At 32.4% G+C, this 27,459-nt stretch overlaps 4 protein-coding genes across 6 annotated transcripts; all 4 read right to left on the bottom strand.

Moving 5' to 3' along the window:
* Positions 1-3,941: 3,941 nt before the first annotated feature.
* Positions 3,942-6,051, bottom strand: LOC108479329 (LRR receptor-like serine/threonine-protein kinase SIK1). The gene has a single exon (XM_017781867.2). It carries the CDS (start codon positions 5,356-5,358, stop codon positions 4,180-4,182), a length of 1,179 nt encoding a protein of 392 aa, XP_017637356.1. The 5' UTR covers positions 5,359-6,051; the 3' UTR covers positions 3,942-4,179.
* A 947-nt stretch (positions 6,052-6,998) lies between these two features.
* Positions 6,999-8,412, bottom strand: LOC108479331 (histidine-containing phosphotransfer protein 5-like). The gene is made up of 6 exons (XM_017781868.2): positions 8,332-8,412; positions 7,783-7,913; positions 7,626-7,697; positions 7,461-7,532; positions 7,320-7,392; positions 6,999-7,223 (listed from the first exon to the last, which is right to left on the bottom strand). Exons 1-6 carry the CDS (start codon positions 8,392-8,394, stop codon positions 7,173-7,175), a joined length of 462 nt encoding a protein of 153 aa, XP_017637357.1. The 5' UTR covers positions 8,395-8,412; the 3' UTR covers positions 6,999-7,172.
* A 5,973-nt stretch (positions 8,413-14,385) lies between these two features.
* Positions 14,386-21,876, bottom strand: LOC108479328 (autophagy-related protein 18g-like). The gene is made up of 9 exons (XM_017781866.2): positions 21,205-21,876; positions 19,476-19,940; positions 18,633-19,070; positions 17,769-18,014; positions 16,818-17,654; positions 16,583-16,740; positions 15,637-15,770; positions 14,961-15,539; positions 14,386-14,829 (listed from the first exon to the last, which is right to left on the bottom strand). The coding sequence occupies exons 1-9, from the start codon at positions 21,376-21,378 to the stop codon at positions 14,825-14,827; spliced, it is 3,036 nt and encodes a 1,011-aa protein (XP_017637355.1). The 5' UTR covers positions 21,379-21,876; the 3' UTR covers positions 14,386-14,824.
* A 2,859-nt stretch (positions 21,877-24,735) lies between these two features.
* On the bottom strand, positions 24,736-27,459 carry LOC108478290 (receptor-like cytosolic serine/threonine-protein kinase RBK2). Of its 3 annotated transcripts, none has more exons than XM_053022635.1 (7): positions 26,632-27,459; positions 26,295-26,546; positions 26,047-26,201; positions 25,895-25,974; positions 25,666-25,801; positions 25,397-25,550; positions 24,736-25,282 (listed from the first exon to the last, which is right to left on the bottom strand). In XM_053022635.1, exons 1-7 carry the CDS (start codon positions 26,969-26,971, stop codon positions 25,200-25,202), a joined length of 1,200 nt encoding a protein of 399 aa, XP_052878595.1. In that variant the 5' UTR covers positions 26,972-27,459; the 3' UTR covers positions 24,736-25,199. The 3 variants fall into 3 exon arrangements, with proteins under 3 accessions (XP_052878595.1, XP_052878594.1, XP_052878593.1); XM_053022634.1 differs by having other exon boundaries at positions 25,895-26,201; positions 26,632-27,095; positions 27,188-27,459; XM_053022633.1 differs by having other exon boundaries at positions 25,895-26,201.

The following is a 27,459-nucleotide window of genomic DNA, read 5'->3' as shown; positions in this document are numbered from 1 at the left end:
CTTTTTTTTTTAAATTAAATTATAAAGATGAACAATACAATTATTTAAAAGAAATTATGGTTCCGTTTGTTTCACTGAAAATGACTTCCGGAAAATGATTTCTAGAAAATGATTTACTTTATAGAAAAGCTAATATTTTCTGTTGTTTGGTAGATTTCTTAAAAATATTTCATAAAAATTGTTTTTAATTAAACAAACATACATTTGAGTTTTTCTTATTTTTTCATTGTTTAATTGAATTTATTTTTATCTATAACTTTATATTTTACGTTGTTTTGTATATATTAAAAATATTATGTTAAATTCAGATTCATTACAACGTCATTTTTAATTAAATGACTACTAAGTGAGTATTTTTATTTAAAATGTGACATCAATAAAATTGACTAAAAAAATAACGATGTCAACAATTGGACTTGATTTTTAAATTTGAAAAGTAAATGGACTAAATTCTTGAAAATAAAAGTACAATGACTAAATTACAAATCTTTGAAGTGTACATAGACTTATGACATATTTTAACCTTTATACTACAAAACATTTATTATAAATATATTTATAATTGTAATAAAATTTTATTATTAAAATATTAATATTGAATATTTTCAATAATATGTGAATAATATTATTTAAAATTATTATTTTTAAAATTTATTATTAAAATAAAATTAAAATATTAAATAATTTATTAAAATAACAATTTATATTTATTATTTTAATAATTTATTATATGACTAAATATAAATAATTAAATATGTATGTTTAATAATATTAAAAATATAATAATTTAAATATTTTAAAAATAAAAATAAAATTTATTATCAATATAATAATGTCATTTTATAGGAAAAATGATTTATTTTATCTTGACACGTAAGTCATTTTCCGTTAACCAAACCATTTTATATGAAACAAACACAAGAAAATACAGAAAATATTTTCCGTAAAACCTTTTATATGTAAACAACCCGACTCTATAATCAAAATTAAACATGGAAAAAGAAACATAAATGCTTTCATTCTAGCAACATAGTTTATTTATTGGACATAATGTAAAGTCAGCCATCCCCAATGGAATAAGACATACTATACTAGAATAAAGCAATACCCACTATGCATCATGCAAGTCAAAATTAAGGAAAGCTCACTCTTTCATTTTTTATTTTAGTTTTAGTTACTTCCAACAAAATATTCTGCTTAAGTAGTTTGTGCTATTAGGCTTCATTTTCAGCCTGGTGACTGACTAACCATTTTAGCATTGAAAAAACTTGTTTATTGTGAATGTATATGTTTTAGAGCATTGGGTATTGAACATTGGTTATCATAAGCAAAATAATATTGAGAAAGTTTATTCCGTCTAAAATTTCAACCCAGTTCGACTTTAAATTTAAATAAAATTTAATATATGTTTTTAAACGGTTGAATTTATTTTATAGGTCTTTTTATCATAGGAATTTGATCAAATTACTCCTTCTATTATTAAATCGATCAATTTAATCCTTGTATTCAAAAAAATTTAAATAAGACTAAATTGAAATGGAATTAATATTTATTGTTTGAAAAATATCATTTACAATTTAACAGAGTTAATATTTATAAAATTTTTATAATTTTGTAAATGAAATATTTTAAAAGAAAAAAGAGGGCAATATATAGACTAGATAAAGCTTAATCACAATTGACAATACCAACAACTCCCACAGTCCATACCCAAAAATTTCAGGCACTTTGCCTAATATGTCATTTTCTATGATTTTTTTTTTATCAGATTTGTTTCATGGGTAAATGTGATGGTCCATCATCTACCTAATACTATAATCTTTTACAGTGTTATTTCCATGTCTCTTTATTTATGTTCATATCACTGTGCATATATTATAACACCTAAGAGGCAAATTTACAGTAATTTTATTAGGTCTTGTTTAGCCAAAGCTATGAGAAATTTTTATAACAGAAAAGTATGCAGTCCAAAGGGGAAAATTTTGACAAGAAAACGATAAGATTTGGTGGTATAGTATATGCACCATGGTCCACGAAATATGTGTCACAAAATACATTAATTAATTACATATATAAAAATGTAAATGTTAAAATTTTATACTGATTAGTATAAGTCGATATATATTAATATAGGTCGTCATTGGTTAATTATTTTATACTAAATTAATATTGAAGTGATACATACTGATGGATAGTATTTTTCCATGTGCCTAGGAACTGATATATATTATTATAATGTTATCTTCAGTCTCCATCAGACCTGATCCTAGTGGTTTATTCATTTGGTGCATTGCCAAAGGAGACTAAGCGAATAAAAATGGTGAGAAAGAGCTACTTTTTTTTTGGTTTTTTGGTTCTCGTTATGAAGAAGACAAATGTGTAGGTAACGTATTAGGACCACTTCTATTAATATATTAATAAAATATTTTTTTAGTCGAAAATACATTTAAATATTCAGAAATCACAAATTTTATTTAAGAAATATCGAACTATTTATCACTAAAGTTGAGGACGTAAAAATATAAGGAATTATGAGGTGTTGAGAAAAGGAGAGCTGCAAAAATAATAGAAGTAAGTTGATTGGTGAAGCTAAGCTGGCCCCAACTTCATTGTCGATGCCAATGATGAATCTATGTTTCATCTATGTTTGGGTATGATTTAGATGATTGTTCCATTTTTTTTTTTTTTTTGCCCAACCTCGTGCATTTGGAAAGCTGCTCAACTCTCAAACAAGCCCCAAGTTTTACTTTATTTTACCCCCCACTCACGTCCCTTCAAAACAAGAATACAAATATAAGAAATTCCTTTTTTTTTCTTTTTATTTGTATCGATATAGATATTCTTTAAAGAAATAAACGAAATCAAGAAATATGTTTTATTTTTATGAATGAGAATTGAATTTAAAAATATTATATATATTATATATAATATTATCTAATACTTAATAATTATATTGAATTTCAACTAAATTTAAATTGAGCTAACCAAAATTTAAAAAAAATCTTTTCTAAAATTATATTTCAAGTCCATAAAACTCAAAACTTTACTTACAAAACACTTATTTTGAGGTCCACAAAACTCAAAACTTGATACTTATTGGCAGTGATGACACTAGCGGGGTTGGTAGGGGACCCGATCCTTCTAACATAAAATTTTTTTCATATGGCTTCTTTAAAATTTTTAAAATTTTAAATTAGTAAAGGTAAAATTACAATTTGGCTCCCCTTAAAAATATAAAATATTGATTTAATCCTTTAAAAATGATAAAAATATAGTTTATTAAAATAATAAAATTACATTTTTATGTAAAAATTATAATTTAATTTCGACTCCCTCTAAAAGAATTTTTTGGTTTCACGCATGCTTACTGGTGGGACTCAAAAACATGTTAACTAACAATGAAATGATAATTGTTAGTAGGGATGAGCAAAATCCGATTCGATTCGAAAAACTCGATAAAAAATCAAATTTTGAATTAAATAGTTCGAGTTATTTGAGTTAATCAAGTTATTCAGATCAACTCGAATAAAAAATTAAGTTTTTTGGTTTAACTCGAATATGAATTACACAATTCGAGTTATCCGAAAATTCGATTAAGAAAAGACAAAACTACATCGTTTTGATAAATGTTTACCCATTAAGTTAAAAGGCAAAATCATTATATTGTTCAAGCAATTAAATAATCTTGTATTTCGTCTGCTAGTTAAATAATCGGTCCATCTAAACGCAACATTAAGTATAAATAATAAGATTCGTTAACTCAACTCGAGTTGAATCTATTCGATTCGAAAAAAATTCAAATTGAGTTCGGTTGCTAAAATAGGATTTGTTAATTCGAGTAACTCGAAAATTTTTTACTCGACTCGATCAAATACCCACCCTTAGTTGTTAGTAGGGAATGTGAACTAACCAATAATATTCACATGAAAGAAACACAAGCCTTGTCCCCAAAATTCATACTAGTATTAATGAAGTTTAGTTTAATATAAATAAGGGTGATTAAGTACATAATAAACTACAAAATATTGCATATCACAAAATTATAGTTTCTAAATTCTCATATACCAACCTCACTTATTGTCACCTTTTACCCACAAAATCAATAAAATTCTATCCTAATTGTTTCTTTTTTTTTTTTTTCCAAAAGTACCCTCCACAAGATTGTTCAAATGACCAATTCTATCCTTTACATTGAAAAGCAGGCCTAGTCTTCATTTTACCGGCTTTCAACGGGCACGCTGTCTGAACCGGCGGCACCATGCAATTATACTGTAAACATAGCGAGCTCCTCAGAGGAATCTCCGCCGTCGGACTGATCTCGATTCCGGTCAAATAGTTATGCTGCAAATAGAGTATTCTTATGCTGGCGGATAATAACCGGTCCACGAAGCTGGCCGGGACTTGACCGGTGAAGTAGTTGTTGTTCAAGTAGAGATTCTGTACGGTCGAGAACATTGGTGATATGTGACCCGACAATCTGTTGTGGCTCAGATCGATGGTCGGTATCGTCACTGGTTCAGTCGGTTGGACTGGGCCGGAAAACGAGTTTCTTTCCAGCTGAAGGTTGGTGATTGGGAATGAGAACAAACGGCCCGGGATGGGACCGGTGAATTGGTTCAAGCTTAAGTCTAGGTAGTTCAAGTGGTTGAGCCGTGATAGAAGCTTATCGACCGGTCCGGTAAGCCGGTTCCAGGAGAGGGAGAGGGACTGCAAAGAAGGAGGGAGGGAGTAAGGAGCGAGCGAACCGGAGAGAGCATTGTGTTTGAGGTCCAACCGGGTTAGGCCATGAGAGAGAAACGGAGGAACCGAACCGGAGAGATGGTTATGACAAAGAATAACATTGGTGAGCTCCGGCAAGGTTCCGATGGAACGCGGGATTCCACCGGTGAGTTGATTATAACTGAGATCAACCGTTTTAAGCCTCCTCAGTCGACCGAGAGTCACTGGAATATTCCCGGAGATAAAATTCCGGCTGATCGCAAGAAAACGAAGGCCCTTCAATTGCGAGATTGACTCCGGCAACGACCCATAGATTCGACCCGGAACAATAGACAACTCAGCGAGAGCAGATAGTTTACCAATAGCCGAGTCTATCCTTCCGGTTAAACCCGGCGAACCAGCACGAGGATCACCAAGATTAAGAGCAACTACTTTATCGGACGCACAGTAAACGCCGGCAAAGTTACAAGGATCGGAAGTAAAATCCCAGGAAGCCAAATAATTAGAGCCAGGCAAATCATGGAGAGACTTTCTAATAGATTGTAAAGCCAAAAAATCAATTGGGTCTAAAATTGCAAAAGCCAAGAATCTACATTGAAACAGAGCAACTAAAAACAGAGCATAAGAAACCACATGCATCCTCCTCCCTCGTTTAAGAAGACCCGAGTTTATCTGAGTGAAGCAAAGAGGTGAGGCAATTGAAATGTGGTTTATATAAGAAGAAAAAGCCAAAAGGGAAGGCTTTCGGGTTGGCAAATGTAGGTTTTACGTGAGAGAAGAGTACCGGTTTCTCGTTGGGGATACAAACGTGAAAGCTTTTAATGGCGAAAAACTATCAGCATCAAAAAGATTATATATAACTTAATGAAGTAAAACAAAGATTGGCTTCAAACAGAAGCAAAAGACCAAAACTTTTATCTCATTCTTTAGTTTTTTTTTAGTGGCTTCTTAGACAAGATGCATAGCACAACGGTGACGGCGTATTTTTAACACCGATGAAGGAAACAAGAAATGTTTGTTTTACTTTTCTTTATTGTTGTTTAATGTTTTGTTTTTGCTGTTCTTAGTTATTAGGGGGTAAAGGGTTTGCTCAAGCCTACATGGAAGGCAGAGGGATAGGTTCGGGAGACAAGTCAGCAGGTAGGGTCGGTTGACGGTGGTTGATCCAGGGACTCAGGGATCACGTGACTGATGAGAGTGGACTGGACACAGGGTGGCAATGTCCAGCTAGGATAGTAACGTCGTCAATAAGTGAAGCGGTACCATTGAAACCTATCATAACTATATATATAACATGTATATAAAATTGTGAATTAGTTTTTTATAGAAATATCTGATTGAAATAAGGAGTTAGATTGATTGACTTATAAATTAGTTGATTAATTTAAATATTGATCTAATTCCGAAAAGGATAGCACTAAGGACTAAGGAAGCTTTAATAATATTTTGAAGAAAAAAACACAGACCTCCCACAGACAAGAGCAGAGCCCAAAATTCATGTTTCTTTGTCTGCTTAATGCACCAAAATGACGTAGGACGTTGATGTTAATTGTGCGTTCCATTTTCCATTAACGGAGGAGTTATATAATAAACGTGTAAACAAGAAAAAGGATGTTTGCATTTGGACAGCATGCAGTTGCAGGCAAAGGGCTATGCCTTAGCCACTGTTTGCAGCAGTTGCAGTCTTCCCTCATTAACTCCCAGTGTCGTTTCTGTCAACCCAGGCTCGGCAATTCACTTTTCACTACTTTGCTATCCCATTTTGGGTCAATTTATTATATTAAACAAAAATTGTTTTAGGTCAAATTATGATTATGACTTTAATCTATGTTTAAATATTAAATTAATCCCAATTGTTTAAAGCTTAAAAGATTGGACTGATGACATGACAAAAAATTCTAATACAGTTTGGATTTGGTTAAGTATGAGAATAAAAACCAGTATCTATTGACCTTGACCTTCCAGCTGAATGTAATAAATGTTCCAATAACAGATTCAGACCCACACAACATTTATTTTTGTCTTTGATTTTCAAAAAACATGTTTGATGATGTCCCTCTCAGCTTTTCTTTTCTTTTTCCAGAGACAAAAATCGTAGGAAACCTTTGCTTAAAGCAAAAGTAATAGTTTTTGATGTATCAATCTATAGATAGACAAGTCAAATGCTAGTGTGAAAACAACTCTGATGTTGTTTAGTTTTTGATGCATCAGTCTATCGATAGATAAGTCAAATGTTAGTGTGTGAACAACTCTGCTGTTTTAACCAGAGGTTTAATCAGTTTTATCATCGATACGAACTGACCCGATTTCAAATCGAATTTAACACGAAAAAGTTTGATGAAATTCTCAAACATTGAACAACTTATGCAGGAAAATGCTGGACATGTTTTATTCACAACTCTATGCAATGTTTCTCCCTTTTATTCTATCAAGAAGACGATACGAAATGTGATTTAATGCACTCTTGGAATCGATCCACCAGCTGCAACTATTTGTTGCTCCAGCTGAAACACCAAAACATCAGAGAACGGTTCCGCATGCTCATTTTCCCGGCCAACCATCAATAGGCATACATACAAGTAACGGGAAGCAACACTTACCAGGAATAAGGTTTGAAGCTTGTTCTTCAGTAGGGAGTATTCATGAGAGAGCTGTTGCAGACATCTCAAACACCTGTTCCATTCATCATCAAGCAATTAGGTGCATAAAAAAGCATTGCATACAGGTAAAGCAAGACTCACCCTTCGCGGTTTTGAGCGTCGCTGAAACTCCGAAAGGCGATACATGCATTTTTAACCCTCATTGCACCTATGCTATTACCATAGAGACAAAACACTTGATTTTCAAAGGCATCCATATAATATGATCAAATTAGGTCCTTGAAAATGCTTTTGAGATTGAATTACCTGGAACTGCTACCCTTTAGTTGATGGATACATTCATCTATTTGCTTGAAATCAACACCTTGTTTTTGTTCACTTTAAAAGAAAAAAATGGCACAGGAATAAAAAAAAAAGCGAAGAAAGAAACAAGACAAATGATGAGGACAAAAGCAGAACTTACAGTGCTATGGCCATATTGTTAATAAGTTTCTCACAATCTTCAAAGAAAAGTGAGGCAACCTCCATGACAAAATGTGGGCTGTTTTCATCTTCCAGTTTTCGGAGCTGAGTGAACTGATCATCCACAATTCCCTGTTCATAACCAATAACAGCCAATCATCAAAACAGAGGCAAATAATGGGACAAAAAATAAGATTTGGTATGATATGCAACCCGAAACCTGGGTGTTCGCAAGCACAGGGTACAAAGCCAAACGAGTAAACTAACGAACACATGTCAATTTCATATACAGTAACCATACCACATAAATACCCGATTCTCCTAACCAAGAGGACACACTATAAAAACACTAACACCAATAAAAATCCAACTTTTCCGAAGGATTTTTGCGAATCTGTAAGACCCCACAAGATTTGGTTTTTGTAACAAATACATTTCCTTAGAAACAAACGATTTCCCATAAATATTTCATTGGAAAAAATCAAATCTTTTAGAGTAAAATCTAATGAAGGAAGCACAAATAAAACGTAAAGGAAACATGCATTTTTACCTCACGATGGAGTGATGAAGAGTAGTCAATGAACTTTCTTTGCAACTGATTGACAAAATCCATGGTCGCCTCTTGTTTTTGTTTCTTGAAAAAGGAAAAGCAGTTAAAAACAGATACTTTGAAAAACTTTTTTTTGGAGGAGATTAAGGAAAGTAATTATTTGACTTATCAATTAATACTAATTTATTTCCTTTTATTATTTTTACTTTCACCTTTAACTACATTAATTATTTAAATTTTGAATATTAATTATATTTTTATTTAAAATTGAAAATGAAATATAGTTAAAAATGTATTATATATTTGATTTATATAGAAAAATATTTTTAATTAATTAAATTATAACTTTTAACATTAATTTAAACTTAAAAGATTAAAGTTTAAATACAATTGTCAAAGACTGTAAAGTATTATATAATAAATTTAAATATTTAAACTAAATATAAAAAATTCAATATTTTTAAAATAATTTAATTATTTTTAAGGTGGAATAGTTTTTTTAAATTAAATAATTTTAATAGTTAATTATCATCTTAAAAAATGTTTTAAATCAAGTTGTTATTTATAAGAGTATTTTTATTATTTTTAAAATACAAATCTTTGTTAATAGATTTTAAATTTAAATTTCTCAAAACATGCTATTATCGAAATAAATTTTTAAAAAATAAACGTGGCCTGACCCGAGACATGAAGAGCACTGTCTCGATAATGTTAAAACCTGAAAATTAGTTTAAATCCGAATCCAAATTTCCAAATTGGTTTAGTATTATTTCATAACTCGATGAATTAAATAAATACATTTTATAATATACGATTGTGCATAAATGGATGATCATTTTAAAATAAATGATATTGTTTGCTATAATGATATGATTAAAAAAATAAACTAACCCGAGTTGCATTGCATATTCGAATTCGATGACCGAATAAGTACGAGGTGTTACAATTTGAACATATATGAAAATACAAAACTCAAGTAAAAAATTATCTATTTGTTACACTCTTATGCAACCTATACATACCCTTATGCATAACCATTTCAATACTTCTCCAAGTTATAAAAAATTGTAATCAGATAGTCGCTTTCGTTCCGACTCTTGGAACCTTCTCCGCACCCTTTCTCAACCCTGCAGCCGCTGGTTGGTCGATTACGGGACGAGAACCGAATGATGGCATTCAGACAAGTATTGGGATGACTGTGGTTTGGTGGATATTGCATATTCTGGAAGCTGGTTCACGTGGGAATGAGGCAGATTGTCGGCCACTAATATCCGAGAAAGGCTTGATAGTGGGCTTGCTAATGCTGAATAGAAGGATGAGTTTCCTAATCATTCTTTGCAACACCTTCCGCACGGTTTTTTCTGATTACTGCCATTGATAACAACCCACCCGCCTTATATAGGGCGCTCTTGGAGGTTCCGTTTCAAAATTGGTTGGGTTTTGGAAGAGTCTTGTGAAAGTGTCGTAAAAGATAGTTGGGCTAATTCAGCTAGTAACGTGGTTGCCAAATTGAAACAAATGGATGTTGATTAGGGTAACTAGAGTAAGGGCATTAAAGCTTATAGGTCTCATCGTACTACAATGCTTAAGCAGCGGTTAGCTAAGTTGAATGAAGATGACCCTGATCGAGATGCATTGGGGGAAATCATAGATGGGAAATTGGCTTTGAATTTGGAAGCTGATAAATATGAGATGTACTAGGAACAACGAGCACAAGCAAACTGGATAAGGTATGAAGACAGAAATACTTGTTTTTTTTCCCATAAATTCACCTTAGCTCGACGACATAGAAATCATATTACTGGACTGATTACTGATTCTGGTGAGAAAGTTTTGACGAAATCCGGTTTGGCACAATTGGCTAAAGATTATCTCACAGAGCTGTTTACTTCGCAAGGACTAGTTGAGCTGGATAGGATTTTATTACGAGTGGAAAGAAGTATATTTGATGAACTGTATTCGACATGATTACAACCGTTTCAACCTGACTAGATTAATGTTGCACTGAAGAGTATGACGCCTTCGAAGGCTTCAGCGGTGGATGGTATGCCCGCTTTCTTTTTCCAAAAATTTTGGCATATTGTGGATCCTGATGTGACTGAATTTTTGTTTATCTATCTTAAAATATAATGTTCTTGTCTCCAGTATAAATGTGAAAAATATCATTTTTATTCCTAAAATTAATACTCGTTGTATGTGGAATTGTCAGGGCTATTGCTAACAGGTTCCGGCATGTGTTGGACTTTTGTATCGATGAAGCTCAAAACATTTCTGTGCCAGGTTGATTGATCTCCAAGAATGTGATTTTGGCTTACGAGATTTTGCATTCGTTTTAAGGTCTCATTTAGAAAGAAAAGGATCGTTTGCCTTAAAATTGACACGAGCAAAACATATGACCCAGTGGAGTGGTCTTTTCTTTAAAATATGGTGTTGGGTATGAGATTACATCATAATTGAGTGGCTTCTTTTATGATGAAATGTATCTCAATAGTCTCTTATTCGATCGTGGTGAATGGAAAAGGAGCACCTTTCCAGCCATCCCACGGCTTACAGTAGGGATGTTTGTTAAGCTTCTTTCTTTTTCTTAGCTGTAGTGAATGATTTTCGACACTAACGAAGATGGCAAGAAATGTATTCATTGGTGCTTACGAGTAACCATTTCTGATAGTAAACAAATTGGGGGTTTTGGGTTCCAAGACTTGGCTAAGTTTAATGTCGCTGTGTTAGCAAAGCACGGATGGAGAATTCTTTCAAAGGCCTGATTCTTTGGTTGCGCCATGTATGAAAGCTAAATATTTTCCATCTACAAATTTCTTATCATCAAAATTGGGTAATCACCCCTCATATTTGGACAAGCATATGGAGTGCAAAGGACCTATTAAATTCTAGCATTTGATGGAAGGTTGGAGATGGTACCTCGATTTCAATATGGAACGATACTTGGCTCATTGGCTTTGGATCCTCCTCGATTCGAGTCACACTTGTGCAGACAGATTTAGTTTGGGTGTCTGATCTAATGGTACCAAATAGGCGAGAATGGAACAAATGACTTACAACGAACCTTTTCGGGGCAAGTGAAGCTTGTCGCATCCCTTAGCAATAGTTCCTTAAGCCGATGTTATAAAATATTCGGTAAGAAGTATTATGAAATGCTACGTCTTAGTCTTAGTTATTTACGTTATCATTTTATTACAAAGTAATCAATCTATCGTTAAGTTCCATTATTTTCCTAACGAAAATCATACATGGTAGTCTAAATGAATTTTAAATGTCAACTTAAATGTTCAACTGAAATAAGAATAGTCTTTTCAATCAAAATAGAAAAGAAAACTAAAAGAAAAAAAGAGACTAACGGATTTTCTTTTTCAGTTCAAGATGTAATTAATTTAAAATCTACAATTAATTAAATTTAATTAATTAAAACTCTACTCTCGTACCAGTTGAACATCCAAGTTGGCATTTAAAACACATTTGAACTGTCACATAGGATTGTCGTTAGGAAGATAACGGAGCTTAATGGCAGAGTGACCACTTCGTAACAAAACGATAACGTAAATAACTAAAACATATATCAAGCATAAGTGACTAAAATGTAATTTGAGTCAAATAAAAGTGACTATTTTTATAATTTACCCTAAATTAAATTATCAATTTTTGTTCCATTTCACTTGAAAAAATACATGTAATATGTCACATTTTCATTGGTTGGTATAATTTTAAGATTTAATTATGACAATTAATAACTTAACTTCACATCAAAATATTTTAAAAACAACACATAATGTCAAATTTAGTCCTTTATATATTTTGCCAATTTAACATTTATTTGTTTTAGTTAAATTCTCCTCTTAGTGTTATAATTTGACCATCAACATTCGAAAAAGAATCAAATTGATATTCTTTTAACGAGAATACTAACTAAAAATTTTATTCTTTACACACAATAGACTATATAACAATCCATGCATACTCCATGCTAATTTTTTGAATTTGTATGAACTTTTTATATTTTTAATTTTATTTTTTATTTTTATAAATTTTGAATTATTTGTTAATGTAACATATAAGACTATGTTAACAAGATATCCACATGAACTGTCATGCGAGTTACCAAGCCAATAACATACAAATTAATGTTTTAGTTAGTATATCCGTTAAAAAAAAAAGAGAGAGAGCAAATTGAATTTTTTTAAAAGATTAAGAGTCGAATTTAGCTCCAAAAATATAAATATTAAATTTACAAAAAAATATAAATATTAAAGACTAATTTTACTATTATAACAAAAAAAATCTAAATTTTCAGGAAATATTTAGATAGCAATTTATTAATAACGTCCTAGACAAGGTCCTCTGTTTACTAAAATTAGAAGCTAATGCTCTTTTGCACATTGAAAAAAAACATTCTCTTAGAGGGAAATAGGGGCGTGCAAAATTCAGGTAAAACTGAAAAAATTCGATTAACAGACCAAATTCAGTTAATCGGTCGGTTAACCGAATTAATTCGGTCGGGGTCGGTTAATAATTTTTTGAGTTTTCGATTAACGGTTAATTCGGTTTAAAACCGGTCAGTTAACCTTATATTTTCGGCTTAACCGAAAATATTAATAAATAAATTTATAATATATAAATAGCCCACTATTTATTCAAACCCAATTCAACATAAACCCAAATACCCAATCTAATATATATTAACCCAAGTACCCAACCCAACCCAATCATAAAAATTACAAATAATTTAATAAATAAAATAAAATAAAAATAAAAATATAATTTTATACAAATAATTCAGTTAATTCGTTAATTAGGGTAATTCGTTAATTCGGTTAATTTTATATGTATTTTAACAAAAATAAAAATATATATAATTTTCAATTAATTCGTTAACCGATTGAATTAACCGAAAAAATCTCGATTTAATTAATTTTTAAAAAATTCGATTCGGTTAATGATTAAAAATTTTGAAGTGTTGGTTAACCTATTGACACCCTTAGGGGAAACCTTCAATTGTCAAAAAAAAAAAAGTTGAAAAGAAATAGACTAAATAGTTTTAAATTATTAAGAAACAAATAAATGTACCATTTTTAATTTCTTTCCTTTGATTGTATATTATTATTTCTTTGTGTTTAGGAACAAAACTTACTCATTTCAGATAAATTTATACTAAATAAAATGACTTAAGTTTTAAATAATATCATATTTCAAATTTAAAATTAAATTTTTTCTTCTAATAAAGCTACTCATTTCAAGGATTTTAAAATTTTAAAGTAATTATTTTCGTAAGAGTATTTTATATTAATTATTATATAATGATAATAACTAAATAAAAATTACAAATTAGAAGAGGAAGATGATAACAACTAAGTTTAAATCTTACTGTTTAAAAGTAAAAAAGAAAAAGAAAAAGATAAAGTTAGCATTACTTCCATGTATCTTGTGGGAATATTTTAAATCATCTACGATTTTTCTAGTTACGACACAATAGTTAATGATTGTAAGAAGAAGAAAAAAACTTCCAAAGAGAAAAGGAAAACCAATATTTGTAACAAACTTTTTAAAACATATACACTCTCTCTGTACATTTATTTTAATTAATATTTAATATACTGACAAAATATATTTTTTTGAACTCCACAAGTTATGCATTTACCATGTACTCATCAAGGGATGAAGTGAAGAATCGCGATACCTATTAATTCAGCAGTTCCTTTTTCTTCTTACCGAGGTACTCCTAATTCCTATCTGTCAAAGAAATTAATTCAGATCGAATATGATTTTCTTTTTCACTTTTTTTTTTTTTGTTCAGCGTGAAAAAAATATATGTTCGAACATATTTTATAAAATTTAGGTAGAAAACAAATAAACGAGATTAAAACTTTGAAAATCGTAACTACTTTCCTAAATTTTTCGTGTTTAAATTCTTTTCAAAAATTTATATAAAAACATAAAAGATAAAAATATATATATATTATTGATGAATTTTAATCATTTCTCTACTAATGTATGAAAATATATAAACAAAAAACAAAAACGTCTCCAGAGAATGAGAGAGAAGAATTTATGAATACATTACAGTCATTTCATTTGCTTTTTCTTCCTTTTTTTTTCATCACCAGACAAACAATATTGTTAATACAGATTGAGACCAACAACTTCACACAGTTTTCTGTACATACAAACAAATTCAATATCATCAACACTAAGGAACTTCAACCCAAATCTAAGTACCAGAATGACTTTTGATTCGAGTTAAATCCCCTTCTCCTAAGCTCAATACTCTCATCCATTTTTACGTATTGCCAGCTAAATAACATGTACAAAAGAGAGGATGGGAACGATGAAGCGTCGTTCTTGCTACACTTTAAGCATACAACACAACCACCATTGCCCTCCCCCACCCTTTATTTACAGGGTGCAATGCATTTTGAATCCAAAAACATACCTTTGCTAAGCTTTCCATGGTGGTCGAACTAATACCGTGACTGATGAATCTGGTTCAACCTGTTAAAAGAATCCCAACCGTGAAAGGCCAAGTCAATTTAATTTTAGACAAAGGTGGATAAACAACATTATTAACGAGGAAAGTAAATGGTGTTTGAGGAAATGCTGCCCCATTACTTGAAGTTTTCTACCTTCTTCAGAGAACAGAAATACGCCACCTAGCATTTCATCATTTTCCCCATCTTCTTCCGGTTTTTCCTTTCCGCAGTGGTTGCTGCTGATGCTGTCGGTATCATCATTTGCATGTACAGACAACTTGCCACTTCCATTCTCCTGTATGATTTCATAGTGCCCTTCACGGAAATGCACAAAATCAACCGCAATCTGTTGTGCAGAAAATGATGACTCATCTGCCAGAATGTTTTTAGGTGCATCATAGTTGTCTACATGCAACATTGAGGCAGCACCGATCCCTACAGCGTTGAAAGAAGGCATTCCTTCAGCCTTACTTCTTGATGGAGGCAACTCCCTCTCCAGAGAGGAAAAATCACTTCTCTCAGAATGACTGGTATCATTATATATATTCTCTGAGTGCTGAAATGGAGAAGATTGGACAGTCAAAGACTCCTGATTCAACACCAATGGCTCAATGAAGCCATTCCCCATTTTACCATGGCAAGTTTCATTCAGACCCTGGTAAATGGGTGGATAAGGCTTTTCGCTGTTAATCTGATCGAAATCAAGTATATTATCCAGTCTCCTTGATGAACCTGACAGGAATTGCAATCATCAAATGATGCAATTTTAAAGGCAAGGACATTTCAATAGCAAAACCAAAATTCCTCACAAGCAATCACATAGGCTTACCTCCTTCAGAACTTTCAGTGGAGCTAAGTGACGCTGGTTTTGAATGACAAATAATAATCTCTTGTGAGGCTTTATATTCACCTTGATGAAGATCAGGAGACAAGGACAGAGGATATTTCCCAACAGAAAAACACCTATATGGAACAACCAAGATAGCTACTTTATAGATTTTAAACACAAACCATAGTCAACAAACATGCACATGAACACACATTTGCGTTGCATGGACTTGCTGCATCTAAAGTTTGTGGGAAGCATTGAATTCCCAAAAGTATGGAACTTCAATCCTTAAAAATGAAGGAAAATTTTACCAGAAATCCTTTTTTTGGCAATCAAATACATATTTATGTCCAAAACTTTGTACAATAAAATATTCCATAATATTAGTAGATCCCATATTCATCTAACAAACTACCCTTCTTAACCAAAGCCAAAACACACTTTCCCTCCTGAGAATCTTATGCGAGCACATTTTAACTGAGGGTGAAAGAGGTCATATTTTCTTGCATCTTCCGTATACTGGAGGAAACAGTAAAAATCAATACCAAACAATAATTACAGAACTCTGCTGTATGTTTAAAGACCTCAGGCACACATTGAAACACTAACTTAAATTTGTGGCAAAATGCTAAAAGACAATCTTATTATATCCTTGGTTATACTTTAAGGCTACACTATAAACAACATCAGCAATAATACGGACAATAGATGTTAGATGTAAACACATTCTTAGTGCAAACTAAGTATGAGAAACTTCCAGATAAATCAGCAACATCAACCCATTTCAGTGAGATTTTCCTTGAATCATCGGCCAGAATAAAACATTTCACTAGATTGGAATCAATAATAACCAGAAACTTCAGGCAAGGATGGATATCAACATTAAATTCAGAGTTCAAAATGTGGCTAGAGCAGCCAAAAAGAATATGCATGAAAGGGAACTCACCTGTCATTCCAGCTTGATTTGATACGATGGAAGCGATCAAAAACGGGTAATAATTCCTTGCTTTTGATTTCAACTTCATGAACTGGGACCTCCTCAATTTCAAACTCACCACCATTATGACTATTGGCTCTTGAAGAATCCATCATATAGAAGGAAATCTGTAAAAATGAAAAAACTAAATCAACCAAGTTATTGCACCTATTATGAGTAATAGAAAATTAAAAACATGAACTACCTTAGACTTTTGCCATGTTGGTAACCTCCAGGAATTTACTTGCACCTCTGCATTAGAGAGGTACCAGTGGAAGCTCTCATGGGGCTTTGTGGGAAAAGGTGTTGAAGTCTTCTCTCCACGGACATTATCGTTAATTTCCAGAGAATTAATGCTGTATTCCTCACAAACTGATTTAATTTGAACAACTTCAGCTAAATCTTGTCTCTCAAGGGTAGCCTTAGAAATACTTTCCTCTCTTTCTGGCCAATCAGACCTCCTACATACATCCCACCACTGAACAGGTTCAACCTTCACCCTCAAGTCATCCTCTTGTACGTGTGTATATGAAGCTGTCTGGAATCTTAAATTACTTGCACCTGAATCTGCCCCAATTGACGGGAGAAGCTCATGTTGAACTACATGACCTGATGGAGTATAAACTAAAAGATGTTCCAAAGAATTAGTTCTTGAAACAACATGCTGAGGAGCGAGCAATATAGAATTATGAAAAACAGCAGCAACAGCACCAGATGGCACAAAAACCTTTCCTGTCGCAGAATTCGCAGCATTGCTTACTGTATTAAGCCATCCAAAACTACTATATTTTATCCTGCTGACAACAGAAAGGGCAACGGGTAGTGGGGGTGGGAAAGATTGCTGATTAGTGACACAAGATGAGGTAGACCACCATGGCAGGGATATAACTGGAAAAAGGGAGGGTTCTTCACCCTGAGAACTAAGCGTTTGAAATCCTGTATCACCTCCAAATGGGGACAAGACAAAAATATGGCAAGTTCCCTTGGATGAAACAATCGCAACCCACTGACTATAGTGACTAAAGCAAATATCTTGAATCATCTGTTAAATTATAACATAAAAAAAGGAACAAAAACAAAAAATATATATTAAAATGCAATCTGCAAGGGGAAGGTAGAAAACTAAGATATATCTTGAAACTAAAATTATACTAACAGCTGATGTCATTCCCCGATGTAGCTTGTAAAGATGCACATGAGAAGAGCTCCAGTCAGAACTTTGAACACCGGATCCAGAGCGCACATACGATGGCATGATCCTGAAGATGTTTATATTATTTCCATATACTGATGCAGTAACCAGAAGGGTCCCACTAGGGTCAAAACTTAGTGCAGAGATTGGGCTTGTATGAGCTTTAAATTGAGATATAACATCTCGAGAAACAAAATCCTTTATGACAACCTACAAAATCAACCATTTGAATCATAAGAAGTGTCAGTAATTGGATGTTCTAAATCTCATCTATCATGTAAAATATACTCTCTTAATGGAGAATAAATAAGACGGCACAGTCACTAATGCCTCCTCCTAAAGCTATTTATGATATAACTGCATTCATTTTGTTCTTCCCGTTTAGCCTTGCAACTTCCATAGACAAAAGGAAACATGAGGCCCAATTTGTTCCATTTGGAGATAAAATTGGAAAAACGAAAACAATCATCTCATTCTCTTTGCAGACTCCATACCTTTAATAAATTAAATTAAATTCTATTTTGCAGAGATAAAAATATTCTCTATGATTGAAATCATATTATGTATCCTGCTAGACTTCTTATAAGTAGAAGCATAGCAAGACATCCTAGAGGAATCCAACTGGAATATTTAAATTAGTTTTGGAGTCATCAGGCAGTAACCTCAATGCATTATTTTGCTGCAAACATGAACTATTCAGAAATGCCATCCAAAAATAACAAGTTTAACCTCAAATTTTAAAGCATGCGTACTTTCATCCTGAAATATAGAGAAAAGAAAGATCTTATTAAAATAGAAATGTAATCTAAGTAAAAGCATAAGACTAACCATTCCTGCATTGTCCATATCACTTCCTGCAAGTCTTCCAACTTTCCAAACTGAATTCTGTGACACGGGGGAATGTGAGCCATCAGGAAGTAGCTCTTGACAACACTTGGATAAAGTCCTGTATCCCATATCTCCCAGGTTGATTAGCCCAGTTGCCAAATGCTTACTAGATTCCATTGCATAACGAGCAACCAGACTACTGCCACCAGGAGATGTTGATGGACTGACACCAGGAGAAGGGGTAAGGTTTTGTGGGCTTAACCGTCCAGTGTTAGACAACAGTGGATTATTGGAAGCATATGCTAACCACCTTGGACCCACAGCCATTGGACCCAAGCCGACATTAACCCCAACAGCCCCTTGTCCTGCCAACTGGGGAACAGGATAGGTGAGGACACTAAACTTATTCTCGAGAGTGAGGGCATCAAAACAATATATCTGCAACCATACAAGAAGAGTTGATTATGATATCTGCAGCACCAGAAATAAACTAGAAAAAGAGGAGTGCATAATCTTCATAAAATTGCTTTGCCTTTGATTGGTATATATATCTCAGCTTACTGCCTTTGGACTGACCGGTCACTTGCAGCACTAGTTAAAGCAATACAAGAAACTAAGACAACCTACAGACTGAGATCACTAATAACCATGACTACAACAAAACTTGGAACAAAGGGAGATACAGGTTATAAGGAAAAAACTATGCTGCTGATAAATTTTTATCATAGAATAAAGTAGCAACAATGCCGAGTAATTTAATCTGCACTTCAAAACCCAAAACATGCAAAATGAAATTTCAAACTCTCTTAAATTAATATACCATTTATATCAGCCAGCACTTACCTGTGTTGCAAGACCTACCGCTACAATCCTGGAACTGCATCTAATCATGCAAACTGATGATCGAAATCTCAGCACATGCACATAAGAGTGAGACTGGAGAGAGTAAAATCGAACTGTTGTAGGTGAGTTGACAGTGTTTCCTGACTGTGGCTCCATACGGCAATCTTGGGCCACCCCAACTGAATGGCCAGTGTTCTGAGCCAATCTTGAACTATTGGTGTCATAACCAGCAACGACCAATAGCATAGGATGAGATGACTTGAATCCTTCTTGTCCATCTGAACTCAGGGGGCAAGGCTGCATCTGTAAGAAGGAAACTGGACCATCACGCTTTGAAACTAGTTCACTATAGTTAGAGGCATCCTCCACATCAAGGACTTGAAATCCATTCTGGTAACCAAGTAAGAGGACACGCTTGAAGTGAGACGGATCAAGTTCCAACCTGTCAAAGCCAGCCCATGTTACCTGTTCATGGAACAAATAATGGAAACACACCTAAGCAAACGTTGATTTCAAAATAGGAAGAAAGGAGAAGCATTCTGAGACAGCCCAAAAAAATCCAACAGAATTATGAAATTTAATTCGAATGTGCCAATTCACACCAAGGCAGAGAGAGCAGATAAAAAAATCATTGTGTAAAAATTTGTTTGTTGATAATTTAAAGCTAAGCCTCGCCATTCCATGAGAAACCACATTCCAAGTCTAGTGCAGCTTAAAAAGAGATTCTTAACAAATATTAATGCTTCACAAAGCACAACAGTCCAGATATGAGACATTATGAAAAAAACAGTCATGCACACACTAGTTCTATTATATCAATTCTCCACTGTAAAAAATCATAACAATCTAAATAAATTTAATTCACAAGATAGTGCATCGGTGACTTAACTCTTTAAGATTTTCCAAACAAACACCCCACGAAAATTGTGCAGACAAAAAGCAGCATGAAATAATCAATGCTTTAAAGGATATCAAAGATATAAGGTTTGAGTTAACATAGTTAGAGCAGGTTAGCTAGACTCCATATCCAAATTGTTTAATATTAGCAGAGCCAAAACTAGTTTTGTTAAGGTGTGCGTTTGGGAACTGTGCCTACATAGGTGTTGTTAGACAAGGTGCTTTTGATGAGGCAAGCACACTTTTGTAAGGAGGCAGACACCAGAAATATATATATATTTGAAGTTCTCTTTAATTTCTTTCATTTTTTTCATTAATTGCAACTTTAGTAGTTTTTTTAAAGGACAAATTCAAGCTCTCTACTTCTAATGTTTGAGTATTCAACAATCTATGGACCATAAAAAGATCATGCATATTGGCCAACAAAAGAAAAGGAAAATTGTGCATGTTTTATAAGATGGACCGCTCTTTAGAGTTTATAATCAAAATTATATATCTTAAGTGTGTGCATATATGCATACACGTACACAAATACACATACTGCGCCTTACTTAAGTAAGCGACTTCTTGGGCAATATAATAGCTGAAGCATCTAAAGCTCACAGTGCGCCCTAGAAGTAGACAACACTAAGCCAAATGGTTCTCGACAAGTAATACCGAGTAGTGAAAGCAATTAAGCTTTAAATCACCATTAACTCTATGCAGACACTAGACAACTCTACAAAGTAAGCTAAAAGCTTTCAACTACCAAGCAAGCTAAGAGTTCAAAAGCTAAAAAGAAAGAAACCAGAAAAACAAATGTAAACGATTGAGCCTAAAATGGAAAGTAAACCTGATCTTTATGATCTTCAGAAGAAGTAGAAATGGAAGCAGCGACGGAAGCACCAGCGGAGCGAACCGAGGATGCGACGTTACTAGCATTCGAGGAAACAGTCTTCAAACAAGACGATATTATCCTCAAAGAATTCGGCAACAAGCCATTGTTCCTTCCTTTCCCTTTCCTCATCCTCCAACTATAAAAACACTCCTACTCGTACTACTCTCTCGAGCAAAACCGCCACTGACTCTTCTCCTTCTTCTCCTCCTCCTCTGTCACTGTCACCACCAGCATCACAACGGCCTAACTCCGCCTTCACCACCGTGACCACCGGCGAGTAGCATCTCCGATCGCTGACGATCGGATTTAACATCCGATTCTCCTGATCGCCACTCGAAAATCCTCACAACAAACAAACAAAAACAACTTTTTTCTTTTTTGCAGCTTAGCCTGAGATTACTTTAAGGCTTGCTTAATGTTTGACTTCAAAGGAAATATCATCAGCAGTATCCTCTTTATACTTATCCAAAATCCAATTTTACTCTTCTACATAAGGGTTTTTATTTATTTTTTTATTTATTTTCAAATTTTGTCTCTCAGAAGTTTCTCTTTTCTTTCGCTTTCTCTCTCAAATCAATCTACCTGTGTTTTGGGATGTAAGCAAAAGAAAAGGAGCGCTACCTCTTTATTAATTTATTTTTGAAAGAATTTTATTTATAAAAATTAAATAATTTATTAAAACTATAAAACTCGAAATAAATTTTAGTTAAGATAATAAATTTAAATGTAGTGTACTAGAAATAAACTTATTATATGTGAAATTTTATTAATTTTATATAAAAATATTTTTTTGTATAATTTTAATTTTATTTCATGAAGGTAACTAAAAGTCATAATTTGATTTTTTATATAAAAATATTTTTATAATAATATAATTTTATAATTTTATACTCATTTTTAATTGAATTTAATAAAATATTAAATATAATATAAACTATTTATGAAAATTTTAAAAACAAAATATTAATAATACATCCATTTATAAATATCTTTGTTTGTATTTTTAATGTTTATAGAACGGCTGAGATTGAAGGGATGAAATAAGAAGTGAAATTTTGGTTTGAGGGGAGATGTGGACCGAGCGGTGTAGCTTGGACTTTGGATCACAACACGCAAAAGCCTGAAAAAGATGTTTACAATTTTTCTTAAAAATATATTAAATAAGAGAAAATTTTAATAATAATAATAATAATAATAAAGAATTATTACTAACAGTGCAACTTTTGTCTCGTGCCGTGTGATGTCAGTTGTCAGGCTGTTATTAATTTTTCTGTTGATTCATTAGTGAATTTTGTCTTCGCATTGGGCTTCCTGCAGTGGATTGGCATGGGCTGGCCAACTTAAGACTTGTTTGGTTTGGATTGGACATGAATTTTATTAGTGACTAATGTATTATATTTTATCAAAATTAGGGTTTAATTTCTAATGAAAATTTTTATTTCTTTATTTTATTTTAATTTCACAAGCTTTTTATTTTATATTATTATTTAATTTAAATTAATAACATAATTAACATAATGGCATAGATTTTTTTTAAATAATTTTTAGAATTGGATAAAAATTCACATATCATTTAATGGTAACAACTAATATTTTTATTAAATTCGACTTACTAATGATATTATAAAAGAAACCAAAATATTATATCAAATAAAATTAAAGGGATATTAACTAGGAGGAGTTCGAGCATGTTTTAATGTATTTTTCTTTTAGTTAACTGGTGGGAGAGGTTATAGGTAGAAGTATTGTATAAAAAAAGGTTTAATGATAAATTTCACCACAAACGTTTACATATTTTGTCAAATAGCTCTAATTGTATTTTTTAGCTATTTTTAGCCATCAACCTTTGTTCTTTTTTTTTTCAAATTGCTTTTTATAATCGATTTGATGAAAATTTTGTTAAAAAAGTTAACGGATGATGTGGAAGGTGTAGTTTATTACTTAAGTAACCTAATAAGATAATTATATGTGAAAAATAATAAAATAATAAATTATACATGAAATTAAAAAAATAACTCTTAATTTAAAAAAACTTAATTGTCTAAAAAAGTATCGAAATGAGTGTATACATTTGTTTCTTGAGAGGTTTTAAAAGATAATTAATAAATCAAATAAAAATATTAAATGTGTGCATTCATTTCAAAACCATTTTTAGATAATTAGTTTATTTTCTTTTTTTTAGAGTTATTTTTTCAAGTGTTATTATTTTATTCGGTTATCTAAGTAATAAATTATATCTCATTAAAATTTTTCACATATGAAATTCCATATCATCTCGTTAGCTTTTTTAACGGTACTTTCATCGAATCCATTAAAAAAAAACAATTTAAAAAAAGGAATAAAGGTTGATGATAAAAAAAATTAAAAAATACAATTAGTGGCCAAAGTTGTCATTAAGCCTATAAAAAATTGTTGAAAAATATAGATTTATAAGCTAAGTTCTCAAGGGAAAATTTAGTGGCGAGAGTTCTAATCTTTAAAGGTACAAGAGTGTATGATAAATTTAAGTTCCCTAGTTGTAATTGTTTAAAGATAATGAACACTCCCTACTGAGTTAGGTTCCGCAAATATAAAGAAAACAAATTGCGTAAGCAAACTTGATTGTCACTTGTTTATTTTGTGTCTTCATAATGCGTGGATAAGTTAAAACTTCCGCAATCACATGTCCTTATAGTTTTCATTAAATTAAAAAATAAAATTATTAATAGATTTTTTTATGGAAAAAGAAGTTAATAATAAATGGAAAAACTAAAGAAAGAAATTAGGGTGAAATGATAAGATGATGAGAAGATAAGAAAGAAGGTAGGCGGATTACGGTGGGTGTAATGGAGTTACGTGCCGCCTAGGTTGGGTCAATTATAAATAAACGAATCATCATCATCATAATTCAATTGGCTAAACACCTTGAGAAAAAAAAAGAAAAAGAAAGAGATGATCCCACCAATTGGCTCACGATAGAAATATATAATTAATTTATATTTTTTATTTATTTTAGTTTTAGATTTTATATAATTTTTAAAAATTTTAGACGACGATATAGTAAATACTAAAATGTCACGTCATTATATTATAATAAAAATAAGATTCACATATTAAATCAAAAACTGTCAAATTTGAAGATTAATGTGAAAAAAACATTGATTAAGTTGAGAGAAATACAAATTCTAATCTACTAATTTAAATATTAGATACGAGATTATTGAAACATATAATTACTTAATTATAACTTTGTATGAAAGCATGTTTTTCTATCAATATATCTTTGTGTTGTCTAAAATTATCTATAGTCCCTTAAAATAAAAATATAATATGTTTCAACGCACTCAAATTTACGTCCTCCCGTATTAACAATAATACCAATACTAATTAAACTAAAAGAAAATCTACTCTAAGGTATTTTTGACACATTATGAATATGCCAAAAATTAATAGTTATTGGTTGTGATTTGAGAAAGAAGTAAATTGGAAAAGTCCAACAACATAGAATTGAAGGAATAAATTAAAGATGACGTGGAATAATAACATAGCAAATAAATATCTTATTTAAAAAATAAAAACAAAATAGCCTTCTTTTGGGAATTAAAAAACAACTCCTTTAATCATAGTTTGCTTTAAAGTTAAAATAAATTAGAAAAAAAAAAAAAAAAGAATGACAATGGCTGGTTCTCCTCTTTAATCTATTTGTCCGACAAAAATTGACTGAAGCATAGGATATTCTCTCTACTTCTGTTCCCCTATGATTCTCTTATGTACATGTCTTCTATGTCCCAAACACACTGCCATTCTTCACTTTCCTTTTTGCCCTCCTCGGAATTCTACCCAAACCCTAATCCTGTTCTGTTCCTTTTTAAAAATCCCATTTTTTTTAATGTACGTGAAACAAAGTCAATCTTTTCAATTTGGTCCCCCTTTTCAACTTCATCTCTTTGCATGCACCATTTCAAATCTCTTCATTGAAAGCTTTTTTGAAAAAACGGGACCCGACATTTCTTAATGCTCTTTAAGCTGTTGGGATTACCATTAAGTAGCTGCACTACCTGCATGACATTTTAACAACCAACTGTTAACATATATATATACGTATATGTATATGTAATATGTATTTATGCATGAAAGTTATCAAAGCTTTGATGTGGAACTTGTCCACGTGCCTGACTCATTTGCGGACGCCGTATCGACGACCGGTGTATGCACAGCGAAGCGGCTAGGAGGACAAGGCTCATTTCTCGAGCACTGTAATCGTTGCCAAGATTGGGATCGATCAGCTCTCGGATTTCGTTCTTCTTTAGCAAAGGTTTAGCCTAGGTGGGGAGGAAAACAAATTCAAGGCATAAATAAAATACATGTGCATATGCATATAAGCGAGTACTTGAGTATATGGTGATGTTGTGTGTGTGTTTTAGTGGCGTTACGTACCCACAATACAAGGCTTTGCTGAGAGTAATCCAGAGCTCTACGGCCGGTAACGAGTTCCAACAACAGTACACCAAAGGCAAACACATCGGTTTTTTCGTCGACTATGCCGTGCATCAAGTACTCAGGAGCTAGGTAGCTGCAAAAAGAATGCAATAAAGGAGATCGATTTAATTATTGGAATCGATAACCGATAACTGCAATGAAAAGTTTAGTGTTTAGGTATACGAACCCGAAAGTGCCTTCGAACTTGGAAACGTTGTGGTGAGTCCAGTTTTCGGGTAGCCATTTCGCGAGTCCGAAGTCACAAATCTGTTGCTTTCTTGTGTTACTATATAACAATGTAAGAAATGGAACGTTTAAGGATTTGGTTTTGGAGGGTACCTGAGGGTCGAAGTCCTTTGTAAGCAAAATATTTGCAGCCTTGATATCTCTATGTATGATTCTCCTCTTGCAACCTTCATGAAGATACCTTAAACCTTCAGCTGTTCCTAAAGCAATCTTAAACCTAATACCCCATGTCAGTTTTTCCTTTGAACCTGTAAGAAAAAACAATACATAAAAAAAAGGTCAATTCAGACTGGGATCCATCCCTTCAATGTTCATAATTTCATGAAAACGATGAAACTAACCATAAAGAAGAGAAGCTAAGCTCCCATTTGGAGACAACTCAAGGACAAGATGCATTCCACCTTCAATTCCATAACCAATTAACTTAGCAGAGTTGGGATGGTTCACATGAGCCATAATCCCAAGCTCAGACAAGAAATCCCCTATAATCTCATCGGCTGTGCCTTTTGTTAGTCGTTTTATTGCAACAAGCTGTCCGTTTCGTAAACTCCCTTTATAGACTTCAGCATAACCACCTTTTCCGACAAGATTCTCTGCACACACACACACCAAAAAAATAAAATAAAATAAAAAATCATCCAATAATCAAATTCCAAGCAGAGTACAAAGTATACTAACCAGTGCTGAAGTTTTTTGTGGCAGCTTGAAGCTCTGAAAGGGTAAAAATTTTCCTATGATTATATGAACCGGAAAGAAAATCTGGTGCAACAGCAAAGTTTCCTCTCATGCTATTACTCCTTAACGACAGCCTAAATGACCCGAAATTCTGCAAATTCGCTAAAGATTTCTTCGATTTACTTCGGAATAATTGTGCCAATCCTCGCCATTTAGAACCACCTTGCTTTGAGCTTTGATCATTTGTTGGTTCTTTACAAGAGTTAGTCCTTTCGAATTCTTCACTCCTAAAGAAATCCTCCAGAACACCAGTTGGAGAACATGTATCCACCTTCTTCTCCATTTTTTTAAACTTTCATGTTGCAGACGATAAGAGGCAAAACAGGGGAGACACAGATACAGAGTACTCTGTTTTCTTTTTCTTGTCTTCCCCCACCAGTTTAACTTGCAAAATTGTTTTGATTTCCCTGCAAATATAATGGATAAGCAACACAACAAAGAGAAGTAAAAACCCAGAAAGAAAAAAAAAAAAAAAGAAGCAAAGAGAATGAGTGAATACCATTTGAGGATGAAGGTTTTAAGTTGTTCAGAAATATACAGATATTATACTTGTGAGACAAAGAAGCAAACAACATAAAAAACAACAGAAGATATGGAAGATATTAAACAAAAACAAAAGAGGGGACGATTAAAGAAGAGGTGCACATAAATTTGCGGTTACTCTAAGCTTTTTATCATCACTTGCTTCTCCATCAATATTGTTTTCAATGATTTCTTTCTTTCTTAAAAAAAAATGTTTATTATTTGTTTCTGAAGTGGATATTACTTCTT

This window comes from Gossypium arboreum, chromosome 12 (assembly GCF_025698485.1).
Source record: "Gossypium arboreum isolate Shixiya-1 chromosome 12, ASM2569848v2, whole genome shotgun sequence".
NCBI classification, from domain to species: Eukaryota; Viridiplantae; Streptophyta; class Magnoliopsida; order Malvales; family Malvaceae; genus Gossypium; species Gossypium arboreum.
Note: the sequence above shows the minus strand (reverse complement) of the source record. Positions and strands in the feature narration are given on the sequence as shown.

Coding starts and splice junctions, on each gene's coding strand:
- LOC108479329 (XM_017781867.2), bottom strand. CDS start 5,358: ATGCATGTGGTTTCTTATGCTCTGTTTTTAGTTGCTCTGTTTCAATGT.
- LOC108479331 (XM_017781868.2), bottom strand. CDS start 8,394: ATGGATTTTGTCAATCAGTTGCAAAGAAAGTTCATTGACTACTCTTCA. Junction 7,914..8,331: donor CTTCATCACTCCATCGTGAG/GTAAAAATGCAT, acceptor GGTTATGAACAG/GGAATTGTGGATGATCAGTT. Junction 7,698..7,782: donor AACAATATGGCCATAGCACT/GTAAGTTCTGCT, acceptor TTTCTTTTAAAG/TGAACAAAAACAAGGTGTTG.
- LOC108479328 (XM_017781866.2), bottom strand. CDS start 21,378: ATGAGGAAAGGGAAAGGAAGGAACAATGGCTTGTTGCCGAATTCTTTG. Junction 18,015..18,632: donor ATATGGACAATGCAGGAATG/GTTAGTCTTATG, acceptor TTGATTTTGTAG/GTTGTCATAAAGGATTTTGT. Junction 15,540..15,636: donor CACTGAAAGTTCTGAAGGAG/GTAAGCCTATGT, acceptor AATTCCTGTCAG/GTTCATCAAGGAGACTGGAT.
- LOC108478290 (XM_053022633.1), bottom strand. CDS start 26,971: ATGGAGAAGAAGGTGGATACATGTTCTCCAACTGGTGTTCTGGAGGAT. Junction 25,802..25,894: donor AAGTTCGAAGGCACTTTCGG/GTTCGTATACCT, acceptor TTCTTTTTGCAG/CTACCTAGCTCCTGAGTACT. Junction 25,283..25,396: donor TCCGCAAATGAGTCAGGCAC/GTGGACAAGTTC, acceptor TCATGCAGGTAG/TGCAGCTACTTAATGGTAAT.